The following is a 16,993-nucleotide window of genomic DNA, read 5'->3' as shown; positions in this document are numbered from 1 at the left end:
CTTTTTTTCTTTTTTTATTTTTCTTTCTTTCTTTTTTTCTTTTTTTTTTTAAAACAACATAGTATTTACAATATTTACAAAAAGCAAAACAGAAATCCACATCTATACATGGAAAAGCTTTACCGGCATTCATGGTGCTCCTTGATAATTGAACTAAAGGCGTTCTGATGTAAACTCGTCTTCACTCTTTTTTCCCTTTGTCTTCTGTTGCAAAACCAAACTCTCACAACTTCTTTCTCAAGATTGAGCCCCTCAGCCATCCTCATAATTTCCTGAGAAGAAGGCTTACTTTGTTCTCCAAAGTGCCTCTCTAGGGCTTCTTTGGCAGCGATACTGGATAAAGGGATAAAATTTCACCTTTAAAAACTTTTCTGACACATTCGGGCTTTCACCACTAGTTCAGGAGAAGGGTCAAGTAAGGGCACTGAAAGTAGTCACTTGGTTTGTTTTCTTCTTTTTCTACGTAAAGGAAACCCACAGGGCTTAAAGTACACTGTAGTTCTTTGCCGACATGAACAGCATCACATCATGCAGAATATCAGCACAGAGTAATTTAAAGGCAAACTGACATCAAGTTTGGTGCAATTTCAATGGTCATCATGAAATATTTATGCTTCTTGATGTTCTCTAGGAGATACAGCTACTAGCTAGACATGGATGGGATCACAGGAATTGGAACAAGCCTGACCACCTATTCTGCCCCAGTCACAGCAGTGTCGTAAGGATGCAGCAAATGCACGTTACTGGGGTTACCCGGTTGTATCAAATCATTCGGGTTTACAAAGGGGAAGAGCTCCATCACTTACAATTTGGGAAATGTCGTATGTTGTATGAGATGTTCTGCATCTCATTTTGTTATAGAGAGGGCACTAGAGTACTTCTAGAAATCACAGAGATTACAGCAAGCTGTTTTAGCAATCATCACATTTTCTAAAAGTCTGCCTTAATCTATTCCTCAGAGTCAGCAGTGACCAAAGTTGAGTGGTTCAATAAACAAAATAAGTTAAGACTATTGTCTTTTCTTATTGTCAGATAGAATTTGCTTCCCGTTTGTGTTACATATTCTCAGAAAACACGGAGTATCTGCGACATTCTTGCGTATCACCAGGACGCATCCAGAACTAGCTTCAGCAGTAGCTGTAATTTCTTTGGACACGAGAGGGCACTTTATGCATTATTCTGGAAATGAGGTGCAGGTATTTCTGTTATAGAACTATACAAAGTATCTGCTGGAGTTCTAGTTATTTCATTACTTTATCTGTAATATGTTGTTGGTCTTTCATTTACAGGTCAATTTTGCAATATTTACTAATGTTACCAAAACCACCTAATTAATAGCATGGTGTTTCTGCACACACAGAAGTATAGAAACATCATTATTTTTGACTAACAGGTTCTTAGGCTTTGATCCAAGTATAAAATAAAATAGCTTCCACAAATTCAAATTAAGTAGTTTTTGCTCAGGGTATGACTAACTTAATTTAGTTTGTGGGACTTCTGTTTTACCTCTAGTTTGCCTTCAAACATCCATTAAGAATTGCTAAGAGTAAGGCTGCAGTTCAGATAAAGTCCATCTCCCTGATTAGTTTTAGGTCTTCAAACTGAGGTCCTATATGCCTTCGAAGGAACAATTAATATTTTCTTACTGTATGGGATTTGGTCCTGAACTTCCCCTCAATTTTCTGTGCCCTTGACAACCTGTCATATTTGATACTCCTAGTGCAGTGGGGTTAGATGTAAAAGCAGGAACTAAAAAATGCTTAATATGAGGACTGATTTTCTCAATAGCTGTTAAAAAACAACACCAAGACCCACAACGTTAGATGAACAGTCTTCAGTGGGTTCCTCTAGCCAGGGGAAAACACCTAGGACAGAGATGCTCTCAACTCACAGCTCTCATGCAGGCCATACTGCATAAACCAGGCAAGGTCTTGGCACTGCCGCTCAAGTCCTTACTGACTTGTAGAGAAGCTGGGATGAGAAACTGGCCTCCCAAGAGGAAAGCTTTATCCCTTGTGAGGTGCTGTGATAAGCAAATGAGCTATGAAGCATCTCCCATCCCAAATTCACTCCTGAGAAGCATCCCCTCAGAGGAATACTTAATTCAAAAGTCAGAGAGAAATCACATCTTCATTTTATTCGTTATATCAAAGCCAATATGACTGACGAGATGCATCCCAGAGTCCTAAGGGAACTGGCTAATGTAGTTGCCAAGCCACTATCCATGATATTTGAAAAGTCATGGCAGTCAGGTAAAGTCCCTGGTGACTGGAAAAAGGGAAACATCACGCTTATTTTTAAAAAGGGTAGAAAGGAGGACCCTGGGAGCTACCAAGCTGTCAGCCTCACCTCTGTGCCTGGGAAGATCATGGAACAGATCCTCCTGGAAGCTATGCTAAGGCAATGGAGGACAAGGAGGTGATTCGAGACAGCCAGCATGGCTTCAGGAAGGGCAAGTCCTGCCTGACCAACCTAGTGGCCTTCTATGATGGTCTATGATGGACTGCATCAGTGGACATAGGAAGAGCTATGGATGTCGTCTATCTGGACCTCTGTCAGGCCTTTGACACGGTCCCCCACAACATCCTTCTCTCTAAACTGGAGAGGTATGGATTTGATGGGTGGACTGTCCAGTGGATGAGGAATTGGTTGGATGGTCGCATCCAGAGGGTAGTGGCCAATGGCTCAATGTCCAGCTGGAGATTGGTGATGAGTGGCGTCCCGCAGGGATCGGTATTGGGACCAGTACTTTTAAAGATCTTCATCCGCGACATAGACAGTGGGATCGAGTGCACCCTCAGCAAGTTTGCAGGTGACACCAAGCTGAGTGGTGCGGCTGACATGCCTGAGGGACAGGATGCCATCCAGAGGGACCTGCACAAGCTGGAGAAGTGGGCCCATGTGAACCTCATGAGGTTTAACAAGGCCAAGTGCAGGGTCCTGCACCTGGGTCAGGGCAGCCCCTGGTATCAATACAGGCTGGGGGATGAAGGGATTGAGAGCAGCCCTGCCAAAGAGGACTTGGGGGTACTGGTGGATGAAAAGCTGGACATGAGCCAGCAATGTGCGCTCGCAGCCCAGAAGGCCAACCGTACCCTGGGCTGCATCCAAAGAAGCGTGGCCAGCAGGTGGAGGGAGGTGATTCTGCCCCTCTGCTCTGCTCTGGTGAGACCCCACCTGGAGGACTGCGTCCAGCTCTGGAGCCCTCAGCACAAGAAAGACATGGACCTGTTGGAGCGGGTCCAGAAGAGGGCCACGAAAATGATCAGGGGGATGGAACACCTCTCCTATGAAGAAAGGCTGGGAGAGTTGGGGTTGTTCAGCCTGGAGAGGAGAAGGCTTTGGGGAGACCTTCTTGCAGCCTATCAGTACTTAAAGGGGGCTTGTAAGAAAGATGAGGACAAACTTTTTAGCCGGGCCTGTTGCGACAGGACAAAGGGGAATGATTTTAAACTAAAGAGGGTAGATTCAGACTAGATACAAGGAAGACATTTTTTACGCTGAGGGTGGTGAAACACTGGAACAGGTTGCCCAGAGAGGTGGTGGATGCCCCATCCCTGGAAACATTCAAGGTCAGGCTGGACGGGGCTCTGAGCAACCTGCTCTAGTTGAAGATGTCCCTGCCCACGGCAGGGGGGTTGGACTAGATGACCTTTAAAGGTCCCTTCCAACCCAAACTGTTCTATGACTCAAAAAACAAGTCTCAAGTTGAATGTGAGAGGAGAAGGTACATGTGGCTTTGGGAAAATAGAGCAGCCTACATCTCTGGGAGGTGGCACTGCACATCGGGAATGATCCCTGTTCAAAGAACAGGCACTTCACTGTAACGGGTAGGGCCCGACAGCACCAGAGTTATGCCCAGAGGCAGCCAAATTCCCTTCCTGTGGAAGAATACTACAGCTCATTGGAGGCCCCCTGAGTGAATTCTTATTCACCAAAGGTTATAAGAGTCTGGGATATCTAAAGGAGAAGGAAATACCCCATGTTCTCATTTTGCCTATTTGGTAATTGTTTTTGTAATATGATTTACCAGCCTATTTGATTTCCATATGGAGTCGAGACTAGATAGATGGTAGATGTTGGCCACCAGAGATGTGAGAAACAGGAGAAGGAGGTTCCCAGAACAAATCCCTTTTTTTACCTTTAGCTCCTTAAAGTGTTTCTTTGAGAACTCAAAGAATCCAGTGACAGACGATAGGGACAGGGATGCAATATTATATGTATAAAGCTTGCCCTCAAACTTCCCAGACCTCAACTCTCTGGCAAAATAATGCAATTTATTTTGGTATAATGTAGAACCTCCCAAAATGAAAACAAGGGTGCTCTGATACCTTATTCACTATATCAATATCATAACATTTGGGCAGAATTGGAATAAAATATTTTTTCATGTTAAAGTATGTTGTCATATGTTGAAAAAAAGTCTTTAATTGGGAAAAGGAATATATTTGGAGCAAACTGAGGTTTTGGAGGGTTATGCTGTTATTTTTCACTGGAATGTTTCAAAATAGTGAAACATTTTGAAACATTAGCTATAGAGATTCATTAATAGAAAATAACACTTTGATTTTGAATCCAAGAGGCATCTTAGCCAAAGTGGTTTCTAACATGTAATGCCCTAAATATTTATTACCTTATAGTGGTTCTGCGCTTCCTCTTCCGCTCATTCACTCCAACTTTTTCATTGTATAAAGCTGTATCAAAAACAAAACAAAACCTGGCAGTCACCTTCCACAGAGAATGGAAAACAAGCACAATCATCTCCAGAAGAAAAGTCCCTTTCTTTGAAGACAGAAGAAAGCATAACACCAGTGAATGAGAGCAGCACCACACATAGGAGCACTTCTTTCTTTAAGACGGTTGGTCATTGTTTTACCTCCAGCTATAAGTGCTTATAAGCAAAAATGGTGTGCCACCAGTAAAGCTGCAAACAGCGCTGGCTCTGTGCCTATGTACCTGCGGAGCCGTACTTCAGCCCCCTCCTTTGACATACCTTCTTCCTCCTACCCTGTGGGGTATAGTCTAGGGAGACGGAGTCCATTTCCATACCCCTCAGCTACCTCACCCTCTTTCTTCAGAAACACAGTCTTGGCCCCCAACCCCATTTATTCACCTGCCTCCTCCACCCCACTTTCTGATGGACAAGTCCCCCCTTGCTTCTCAGAGGCCACTGTCTGCACGCGTGATCTCACCCTGCAGCTCAAGCCTGTAACGCTGCTCAGGCGGTCAGTGGCTGCTACCCACCACAACCCCCTCACAAGCGATTCTTGCAATGTGCCGGCCACATTAGGAGAGCCTCTGGTTTCTAGTGCAGTTACAGGGGAAGGAAGCTTTCTACATTTGGTTCAAAGGAAACTGAAGTGTGTGGCAGAAGCAGCTGTTTAATAACGTTTCCTACTGTTGAATACAATGGCAAATCCAAAAAGTAGCATTAAGATCATCTTCTCTTTCTTCCCATGCTAGGCGAGTGCTGTACAGTGGTGGTCCTGGCTTTCGCTGTCACCTCCAGTCACACTGCTTCCCAGCATCACAATTCATCCAGCTGAAAAGGCTGTTCTTTAAGGCAATGCATTTCCTGTAAATCAACCAACCTGTTCTAAAGTACACTTTGCCCAGTGAACCCCATGACTCTTCCTGCAACTGGAAAGTAACTGAGCAAAAGGAAGGGAATCCTCTAGCAGCAAAAAGGTTGCATCAAAAACCTCTATGCCATGCTATTCTTCTTCAGGGTTTAAAGACCACTGCCTCAGCTGAACTCAAATCTTTTCCCCCATGGCCACATCTCATATGCCAGAGGCTGGAAGGAAGAGTCCTTTGCTAGTGAAGAATCCCCGTACGCTGCTAAATGGGCTGTCCTGCAGATCCTAATAACAGCTCTGACCTGTGCTACAGGAGTGGAGCTAGATTGCTGGGATGGGATTGAAAGAAACTACTTTCAGTAGGCCAAGTGATGTTTCTGCTATTCTGTACCCTCCATGCATTTCAGTTTGCCCCTTTTTGCTCACCCGAAAAAGATAACTAAAATTTAATATAAGCACACCTTAGTATTTAAAGCTGCTAAACCAAAAAACTTTAGTCTATGGAAGACACCTACTGGTCCTTTGACATATACATAGGATTCTGGTTTAAATGCAAATCAATATTTAGAGGATTTCAGTTCTTTACCTCCTACTTGTTCTGCTTCCTCCAGCCATTTGGACAGTATCGATTTCAGTTTGCATGCGTTCTTGAAACTCAGCTGCAAGTTTTCAAACCGGCAAATAGTAGTTTGGCTGAATTCAGAGCCGTGCACAGCAGCCAGTGCTTCTCCAACATTGGTTTGTGTATAACCTGTCAAAAACAAAGAGAAGTCACTTTGGAGCTTTCTAGAAAGGGTTTCTTTCCTTGAGACGCTTAGCCCTTCACTGCTGACTCTTATGAACAGTGTGTACCTGCAGTATCTTCAGGATGGGCTTTCTGCAGAGGACTCTGTGGCTGACTCTGAGCTCACCTCAGAGACTTGTTCAGTCTCCTGTTGGTTTCAGTGGAGTTTTACACTAATTTAGTGGAGTTTTACACTCTAAGATTAGGGATTTGAGAAGGATCCAGACACCCATATCTTTCTTTCTATAGATGGTGCAATGGCGATAAGCTAATCCCTGGCTGCACCGCTGGTCTCCTGCTATTTGTTGCAACAACTAAGTTGAAGCCATCAGAGAAATGGTGCAGTTTCCACGCAGACACTGACTTTGTAACAGCAGGTCCCTGTTCAGTGCTCTGAATGCGTACCTGCCATGTTCAGGGGTCTGGCTCATCGTCCTCCCCTTCTGCCTAAGCACCAGGACAGGCAGGATCTCTTTATATGCTGAATGTCTCATGAGGCAGATTTTTACCTGCGTTTTGATTGCACTAAATCTGTGTCTCAGTCTCAGATCCACAGCCCATATTAACTCTGTCTTCCCTTGTAAAGCTCAACCTCAGATTAGTTTTCCTGTGCAAATTGCATTTTTCCCATCAGAGCATTAAGCCCAGTCTTACAGGCTCTGTGTCATTCGTTTGCATCAGAGGAAGTTTTGTTCCCTCACAAATTCAAGATGAAGATGCAGTAACAGTTACAGGGATTAACAGCGTGGGGCCTAGCAAACCTTTCCATTGCTGTGGCTGACATTAAATACACGTATACAGCAATCAGATCCACAGCCCATATTAACTCTGTCTTCCCTTGTAAAGCTCAACCTCAGATTAGTTTTCCTGTGCAAATTGCATTTTTCCCATCAGAGCATTAAGCCCAGTCTTACAGGCTCTGTGTCATTCGTTTGCATCAGAGGAAGTTTTGTTCCCTCACAAATTCAAGATGAAGATGCAGTAACAGTTACAGGGATTAACAGCGTGGGGCCTAGCAAACCTTTCCATTGCTGTGGCTGACATTAAATACACGATATACAGCAAAACTGACCAAGTTGCAAATACTATTTTAACCCCTAAATTTTTATTTCAGTCCTTATTGTTACACTGCAAATGGAACACACTAACTTTCTAGCTGTTGAGATAATGCATAGATACCTGTAATAACCTTGCAATTTTTTTACATTTATAAACCTAGAAGGATGCCCTATTTTGTCATGATACAATGTGATGTTATAAGCAATAATGTCAAAATTGCACCTCTTCATTCGGAGTACCCAATATTCATAAATGGGCTGAATCTGCGGCGCTGGATGGTTTTTTTTTTCGGTACAGTTCAAACAAGGGTGGGACAGGCTTTTACTTTGCAATGTACCTCTATCCCCTACAGGTGAGAAAGACAGGGCTCAGTCCACCTTTTTCCCCAGCTAAGATTGTCCAGTGAAAGACAGGCACCGGAGACCCTCTAATGCAATCCATCTCGCATCAGCCCCAGTAGTTATCAGACAGCAACAAAGATACCAGTTGCTGCTGTACCTGTGTCTTGGCACAAGAAAATAAACCAGGAAGAGAAGCTTCCTACTGCTATGAAAGATTTACCATGGATGTCACCCATCTTGTATGCTTAAATGACATTGCACCATCAGGTGAAGCACTTCATGGGGAAGAGGATGGATATGAGAGGTTAGAGCACGTGCTGCCCTAAGTTACAGAAAATTTGGGGCTGTGCAAAATAATGCACATGCTACTGAATGTAATTTAATGAACAGCAATGATTTTCTCTGCACTTAAGACAAATAATTTAAGGGCAGGAAAGTTTAAAGTCACTTTCTGCGTACTAAGTTGCAAAAAGCTGAAGCTCATTAATTCTGTGCAAGTCTTCTAGGAATGGAGAAAGTTTGGCAGTGCAAGGCAGGATTAGTGTTATGATTAGACAACTGCAGAGGCTAGACCATAAAACATTAGGAAATAATTGGGTTTTCACTGGAATTTTTCAGCCTTTTTTTTGCAGACATAAAGCACATACCCAGTTTAATTCTCCGCAGCTTAAATTCGTTAGCAAATTTCTCCAGTTCTCTGATTTCAGGGGAGTCCATGTCAACGGGCTCTTCGACAGACTTGTTTTTTCTGCGGAACTCCTGCTTGAAGTCTGCGGCGGTGGGATCATCTGTGAGGAGGGACTGGTGCATAGGCGTGAAGCCATGGCCCAGGGCACAGGAGCTGGCGCTTAGGGCATGCTCCGGGAATTTATAAAGGCAAGGGGTCAGGCTACCTGAGCAACACCAAAAAGAAAACTCAGTTATTATATTAACACAGTTATTCTTTACTGCTACACAATAAAAACATGCCTTCATCATCTCATGATCCATGTCTGTAATATTTATTATATAACATGCGAAAGTATCCAAGAGTGAGGATCTCCTAGAGATACAGTCTCTCTTATACATGAAGATCTCCTAGAGATACGGTCTCTCTCTTATACATGAAACCCGACCAACAGGCCACAGCCATCCTATTTCTTAGCAAATTCTGATGCACTTAAATAAAATGGTAAATGGTCCAAACTGAAAGAAATAACAATCCAAGGCCTCAGCTGGAATTAAGTGGCACAACAAGATTGATGGATCTATGTCATTTTGAGCCACCTAAAATGTGCCAGTCTCTATTTTCTGGTACAAAGAATATTTCCATGTAAATACCATTTGATGCTCAGACAAGATACTATCTTGGTTTAGCTTCAGCGTAAAATTTGTTTGAGGAAAGTACACAGATAAGAGCTCAAAGAAAAAAAAACAAAACAAAACCCATAACAAATTCAGAACAATTGTTCTGGCTTAAAAAGAAATTGCTCAAGGACAAAACAAAACTATCTCATGCTACCTTTTGTTCACAAATATCAGACTTCACAAGCAGATTCAGTTAAGAGTGAAGACTTAGAATTTCACTAGATATTGTGCATAGAGCTAAAGAGTCTCTGACCTGAAGGGGGAAATAAAAAAAAAAAAATTGGAGAAATATTAACACTCTTCAGTGTATCTGGAGCAGCCAGTAAATTCCAGGTTCTCAGGGCATCCTTCCCAATTTTCTAAATTACACAAAACTTTGTAGGAGAACTCAGAACTTCATTAACCTCCCACCCCTTCCTCCGTTTACTTTCCCGATCTTCACTGCCCAGATTGCTCTCACCAGCGTTAGAGGTTCTAACGCCATAGGAATGCTTTATACGCTTCACACAGGATAACAACAAAAGAAGACTTTCCCAAAAAATAAAGGAAAAGACAAAAAAAAAAAAAAAAAAAAAAAGGAGAAGGACTTGCTTTGCAAGGTGCTGACACCGTTTACCACGTTGGGATGCGGCATGCTGCATGTCTGTAAGATGCGACTCTGGGAGAGGCTTGCTGACAGCATCTCTGGAGTTGCAGGCTTGATACCTAAAAAAAAGTAAGGGTAAAAAAAGAAAGGAGAAAAGTGAAGGTGTATTTATTTTGGAATGAAACAAAATGAACTTCTGAGCAATACTTTTTGTTTAATACCTATGAACTTTTCCCGGGGATCTGAACAATGCCAGGAATGTTTGCAACAGCTACATTAGTGGACAATGGAATAGGAGTATTTGGATATTTGCACACAGTGCATTAGTGGACAATGGAATAGGAGTATTTGCACACAGTAAAGGAAATCTACTCACCATCTGTAAAAAGTCCCTATGCAGATGTATTCATCTATGCTGACTTACTGTAATATTTCCTTCATCTTAAGTGAAATAAAATGCTGAGTTTGATTTTGGATTGGCTCTGAGTCACGATTATTTCCCAGGAGTTGTGTTAATTTGGTTTATCACATTATCTCATTGACTGCTACTTGAACTTGCATAGAATAACAGTTCCTCTTTCTTACTCAGCCTGGGACATGGAAAACTGGGCAGGATACTAGCATACGCTCCTAGCATACATTCACTAGTGTAAAAATCCACAGTCATCTGTATGATCGGCCTGCTGAATTCAGCTATCCTTCCATTACGCCACCATTTTATTTTATAGCTCCAGTCAGGGCTCCATCATCCCAGGTACTGGTAATACACAGGTATATCGGGTACATCACTCCTGGTCCCTCAAAAAACGATGATCTCCAGGGGAAGTGGACATAGGCGAGCAAAAAGAGCAGCAGTGTCCCAGTCTTGTAGAGAGAAATAAGATACAGAGTCATTTGCAGAGAGATGCAGAGGTTTGGGGAAACTCTGGGCACTGAGCCCTAATTTCCTAAGCCCTTTTCTAGTGCCTTAACCCCAGTCCTATCTTCTTTAAGCAACTGTCTTGAATTAGTCCCTTTAAAGGAAAACTGACCAAAATCAACATGCTAATAGCTCACCCAGTGGAGGGTATGTCTCTTACCTGCCATCACCCCGTAGGTAGATGGTTGATTTCCATAATGACAGGAAGGCACAGAGTAATGAAGGCCTGCCAAAGTGTTTTCCAAAGTCGTCATGGCAAAGCGGATACAGGAGCATATAGGAGTTTGGATCAAAGACAAAACAGATGGGACTGGTGAGAAAATATGTGAGGATTCAAGACACAGCCTTTAAGTTCAGAGGCAGACAGTATCCTTGTACCTAGTTTTTGTGTGCATTCAGTAAGCATTTAACTCTGGGCCATAACCACCAGGTTAACACTGCAGGAAGTCCAGACACCTGGCCAGGTCGCACCAGATGAGACTGCCAGTATAAATAGTGAGATACCCTCTGAGCCAAGACCACAAATTGTCATGCTGTGGTCTCGATGCATTATTTTTAGTATAGTCTACGGGCATAACCCAGTTTACATACACTGCTGAGCAAGGGAAGCATTGAACTCTCCAGGAGGAGAGCAGTTCCTCTCCCCACCCATCTTCCAGACACCATTTCATTTCACCTTACATAAGAACTTGCTCTATGTTCCCAGAAAAATGATTGGCTTCACTGTCATACAAACCCCACAGTGAACACAAGCATCAAGGAAGGCAATATTTTATGCATGCCTAAGACCTGCCTTTCCAAGAGCAGAAGTTTGGGACATTTGCTTTGAGGTATCCAGAAGTGACGTTTTCTTAAGTGCCAAGCCACCAAAAACATTCCAGAGTGCTTTGGCAGGGTGGTAGGGAAACAGGACGATAGACTCTAGGCTCTTCTAAAAAGTTAGGCCTGAATCAACATTTTCCACCATCAGCACCAACAAACACACATTTATCTCTAGTGTTTTCACAGGGGTGTTTCAGATCTGTGCTCAGTAATCACCAGTGCCTGAAGAATCAGGCAATTTTTTACTGAATGCAAAATGAGAGATATGGCTGTTTCTTATGCATAATTAGGCACAGAAATGCATATACTGTCCACTGTAACTGTTATAAAGTATAATATTAAAAATTCATGTTTGTGAACATTCAGATATGTAAAACTGCACTTTAGAGCACACATTGCAGTTGTTCAAAACAATATAATTAATTAGGGATTAGAATCTGTTTTTTACAACAGTAATCATAACAGTAAAATGTCCTGTTTAGATACACTTACGCAGATATAAAATCCACTAAAATGGGCATGCTTATACTAGTATAAATGCACCCAAAATAAAGATTGCATTAATAATACTAATGCATTTAGAGCAATGCAACTTTTCTGTTGAGATAAGATCTAAGTGTTTACTTAAAAAAAGAATATTCAACTTGCTAATAAGGATTTAAAATTAAATAGTGAGGATGATGCTATTTAAATTAAATAATAACAATTAAAATGTTGAGGATACTGCTGAACATCAGCTTTATGACATGGTATAGTATTTGAACAGAAATACATTCACCTCTATCTTGTGATGCAGAATTGTCACGTGAATTTTAAAAATTTTTGACATTTAACATAAGGTGTTATTCAAAATTCTTTCATGTCTACTTTGTGCACAAATTCTCCTTAGATGCTTTCACCTGAATGGCATTGTTTATTACAATTTCTGAATCTATGTATGAAGTTTGTAAACCTTTACTCATTATAGTTAACACCCTCTGTCACTGCTTCTGTTCTCACAGGGTCATCTGCTAGATGTCATCCTGCAAACAAAATTTCCACTGACTACAGTAGTATTTGTTCTTGGGTGGTAATTCCAAAAAAATCAAAACCCAAATCTGAAGCAGACGAGCAAAAGCTTTTGGCTGGCTGTCACCATATACTTTTTATTATGAATCAGATGAATCTAGAAAATACAACTATCATACAGATACATAAATTTGGCCTCATACAAAATTTAAATTCTCCTATTCTACTACCACACAAAATTTAAATTCTCCTATTCCCTCCCCCCCCCCCCCCCCCCCAGCCGTATTAGGATATTTTGAGCCTCCTGCTTAATGTATGAGATCCCGTTATCTATCACCAATGCTCAGTTTTCATTATTTATGTGCTTTTTCTTATCATTAAAGTGTTTTATTACCGATGCATTGCAGGAGAAGGCTAGTTTCTTGTTAAGACTCCAGATAAAATTCTTACCTTAATGCAATTTCAAATAAATCAAAACTATTTCTTTTTCTGTTCCTGAAAGCTTTCCATCAACAATTCTTGTATTCCAGAATCCCACTTCTGCGGGTTTAAGGCTGCAAGAAAACTCTCTTTCTCTCTCTGTTTCTCTTTCAGATAATTCAGTGATTACATAGTCCTAGTATTTAAATGCAATTAATTGGATTATACACACAAATACACAAAATTCAAAAATATTGATGAGACTTCTGCCACCAATTTTCAACATCCCATTTAAATCTTAGTCTTGATTCAGTATGCAATATGCTTTGTAAAGCAACGTTCTTCCTTCTTGAAAGTTTCCCCAAGCCATATTTAAACCTGACCTGTTTTAAATACATTTCCTATTTAAAGTAATTTATATTATTTTAAATTGTGGTTACATAATAAACAAACTTTCAATTAATTTACGTGACACTTGTCATTGAAGACTATATAGCCACAACAAGTGACAGTGTTTGGACCTGCTCTAAGTTAATGCATTGGTAGCATACTTGAGCCTAATCTTGTAACAAACTAAGAGAAAGCTACAAATTTAGCTGAAACACAAAGATTTGGGGTGTTCCTGATTCATTCATCATGCAGAGTTTTGTGAAAATGCTTCTACTTTAATGTAGTCCCAATCTGACATAGCATTGATACCAAACACTTTAAATATTGCAGAACTCGATGAACACATACCATCCAAAAGCATTACAAATGAGAGTTGCTGAGAGCAAGATTATTTTTAAAAAGTACCTGTAGACACAACATTGGTGGCATGGTTAGAAACCGGCAGGCACTCTGCGGCGCTGTGATGCATTATCAGAGGCAGAGAGGGAGAAGAGTCAGAATTCAAGGGTACAAAGGTGTCAGATGAAGCAAACGCTTGGCAAGTCATACCCTCCAACAGGCAAAAGAGCCAGTTGCCCCTGTTTTCTAACAGAACAGATCCTGCGCGATTAACGGCAGCTCAAACTCTATTCCAGGCTTTTTACCTGCATATACATATACAGGAGGGCTCCAGAGCACAGGGAGGTCGTGTGCAGGTATTTATACCGCTAGGAAATCCCTTTATCCATTTTAATGTTCTTTTCCCAGCAATATTGCTATACTGCTATAGAGCCTCCTTCCTTCCCACACAAACACAATACGTGTCCAATTAATGGCGGGGAAAGAAGAGGGAAACCAGAGACATGATTTAACAGATATTTTCAATTAGGTCTTTTGTGAAGAACAATGACCAGGAAAAAAAAAAAAAGTATCGTCTCCAAAGTCGGTAGCAACGAGACAGGTACGTTTAATACTAAGTAGGTTTCCACAGTTAACACCTGCCCCCAAAATCTCATCCGGGCAATTTTCTGGAAGGCAACCCGGCTGAGAACTCAGTTGAAAGTCTGCAAAAGTCAAGAACCTATAGCAAAATAATCTAAATTAACCTAATTCCCAGCAGTTGCACAGTGACAATTTGTCTTAACATATACTAGTGTAAATCAGACATGTAATATGGAGCAGCTGTATCCAGGAGGAAGTTTCTGAACAGGTAGCTTTACATAAGCATGAAGTACTAAAAGTTTATCTAAGATAAACTCTTGAAAGAGCCCATAGTGTCACATAAAACTCATTCACAGTTCCTATTATTAATTTATACTACCACAGCATCTACAGTCTCATCCCAAAGGTCCTGGTTTTTATCGTACTACACGCTAAGTAAAAGCAAGATCTTTTCTCAAAGGATTTACTGAGTGATTTGTTGGCATGAGATTGGAATTACTTTCAAGCAGTAAAGAACATACAGGTTACTCTAAAAATGATGAAAATTACTGCAGTACACCATAGTCACATATTCTATGTATATGCTATAAATTTTAAAGGAAAAAAATGACACAGATGGTCTATTTCATTTATTTTTACTTTTTAGGAGGTAAAATATATTGATGTGGAGGGGTTTTTTTGTGGTCTGGTTTTTGGGTGGGAATTTTTGGGGGGGTTTTTGTGACCAAAGATTGTTGTGTCAGACCTTTTATTTTATGTAAAGATGATGATACTTTCTGTGTGTTTGGTATTCCAAACTGGTTCAAATGTCTGAATTAGGATTTTGATGGCATAGACTTCAGATATGTGATATGGGAGCAATCATACACATTATTGTGTCATTTTTCATGGATTATTGCAGAAAAGTGGTATTGCATCAAGCCATTCTGTACAATCCTTGATATTATCTGTAAATGTGTTTTGGGGAAGGTTGTGTCTGAGGTTGTTGAGAAATTTCAGAAGAATTACTGCATATGGCAAATTGCACGTGTGCTTTAACAGTAGTGAGGCTCTACGCTCATAACAACTATCTGTACGTGCACTTTCATATTGCAAAATATACAAAAACTTTAAAATAATCATTGCAATATTATGGAAGATACTATCATCAAATGAACTGCCATCTGTATTACTTTGGGCTTGGCCCAATATATATTAACGTCTGTGGATTCATGAGTATGCTGACTAATGAGTGAGAACCAAGTCTTAAACTCTAGCATTTCATTCAGCTAAGGGTGTATTTGGAACCCATACAATTCTCAGGTCAGAGCATGGCACTGAAGGAAACTAGGACAGACATCAATAATGATGACATTGCCTTACAACACCCTACAGACTATGAACAGTTCTCAAATGGTATATCCTTCTTATGACACAAATGATTTTTTTAGCTCCAATGGCAGATGTGTAACACTCGGCCAGAGTGCTATGCATAAACTGTTACTCAAGTGAGTGGAAATTCAACAATTATTTTAAGCATTTTCACCTCTGGTGACCTTCTTTCCCTCAGCAAGGAGCATGGTACATCCACAAAGACCTTCAGTCCGCCTAACTACTGGAGTTTTGAAGCCATGGGAGAAAAAGAAACACTAAGAATAACTTTACAGCCCTGTCCTTGACAATTCTTTTTTCTCAAATCCCAACAGGTAATATTTCTACTGCAAACTCATAGCTAGATACAAAGAAGTTGTAGCTTGTCCCCAAGTACAAGATGCAGCATACTTCCAGATTTCCATTTCTTCCTGAGGTCGGGAGACTTACCTAACTTTGCCCAGGTGCTCAAGCTTTCCAGACCTATACAGTTCATTAGAGGAGGTGGTAGTAGGTTCATGAAGGGTGCTCACCCACAGAAGCTGGGACCAAGAGAGATTAGGAAAGTACGTGCAGCCAGCGATCATGAGGCATTGAACTTTTCCTCAGAGTACAGTAAAAAGCTGTTTTGTGACACCACCCCAGACACCACCTCAAATGAGTTTTTCATGCCACTGCTATTTAGTCTTGTGTTTCATACTGCTGAATGACTTGGATTTTTATTTTTATGTGTTTGTGCCACACTGCCTACTTCTCACTACAGGTAACAACTTCACTATTTTTCTTTTTGTTTTGATTGTGACTGAGTTTTTAGTTGCAAACAGTTTAAAATAAAATTATTTGGCAGCATTTTTGAGAATCCTGAATAGCTAGACTCTGTTACCAATACCAGCTATTTGACAAATTTCACCTTCATTGGGTAGAATAATAGAGCTCATTTCTAACGAGAGTAGCACCTCTCCTAAAGGTTTTTTACAACCCTCTATGGATACCGTCCCAAGTCTGTTACTACTTCTGTTCTGCCAAGAAGAATCCCTTGGTGGTGAAGCCCTGTCACACCAGCCACACTCAGCTGTTTGGCTGGGCTTCAGATTCTGTGTCTTACCCAAAGTTACCCTATGGCTCTGTACACTGTAATTTCACGGTCAGTTTTAAAACTCTGCCTCACAGCAGAAGGATTTTGCTGATATTTGCTCTTCTTATCCCAACTCCTATTTAGATCTGCAGTAACAGATACTCTTCTGCTTGTTTAGGGAGGTCCTGGGGCCATATGGACCCGAGAATCACCTCCTTACTGCCATGCTGACATCTCAGGAACCTGTGCCAGGTCTTTGTCCAAGGACACACCATTCTGGCCATGAGAATGTGCTAATCATGAGCAAAAAAGATGACACAGTGCTCCTCTCCTGTGTCAAGAAGCAATCAGACTTCGGGACTGGAAAAGTCAGGTTGAACTAACAGCAGTTT

General features: G+C 41.2%; 1 protein-coding gene across 6 annotated transcripts; it reads right to left on the bottom strand.

Annotated features, from left to right (window-relative positions):
- Positions 1 to 41: 41 nt before the first annotated feature.
- On the bottom strand, positions 42 to 13,861 carry POU1F1 (POU class 1 homeobox 1). 6 transcript variants are annotated; one of them, XM_009274490.2, is made up of 7 exons: positions 13,661 to 13,861; positions 10,776 to 10,841; positions 9,698 to 9,815; positions 8,411 to 8,652; positions 6,166 to 6,330; positions 4,634 to 4,694; positions 42 to 333 (listed from the first exon to the last, which is right to left on the bottom strand). In XM_009274490.2, exons 1-7 carry the CDS (start codon positions 13,800 to 13,802, stop codon positions 120 to 122), a joined length of 1,008 nt encoding a protein of 335 aa, XP_009272765.1. In that variant the 5' UTR covers positions 13,803 to 13,861; the 3' UTR covers positions 42 to 119. The 6 variants fall into 6 exon arrangements, with proteins under 6 accessions (XP_009272765.1, XP_009272768.1, XP_009272763.1 ...); XM_009274493.1 differs by lacking the exon at positions 9,698 to 9,815 and adding an exon at positions 11,654 to 11,659 and having other exon boundaries at positions 120 to 333; positions 8,411 to 8,656; positions 13,661 to 13,802; XM_009274488.2 differs by having other exon boundaries at positions 120 to 333; positions 10,776 to 10,925; positions 13,661 to 13,802.
- Positions 13,862 to 16,993: the final 3,132 nt, after the last annotated feature.

This window comes from Aptenodytes forsteri, unplaced genomic scaffold (assembly GCF_000699145.1).
Source record: "Aptenodytes forsteri isolate BGI_AS27 unplaced genomic scaffold, ASM69914v1 Scaffold207, whole genome shotgun sequence".
NCBI lineage: Eukaryota > Metazoa > Chordata > Aves > Sphenisciformes > Spheniscidae > Aptenodytes > Aptenodytes forsteri.
This window is presented reverse-complemented; position numbering and strand designations above follow the sequence as displayed.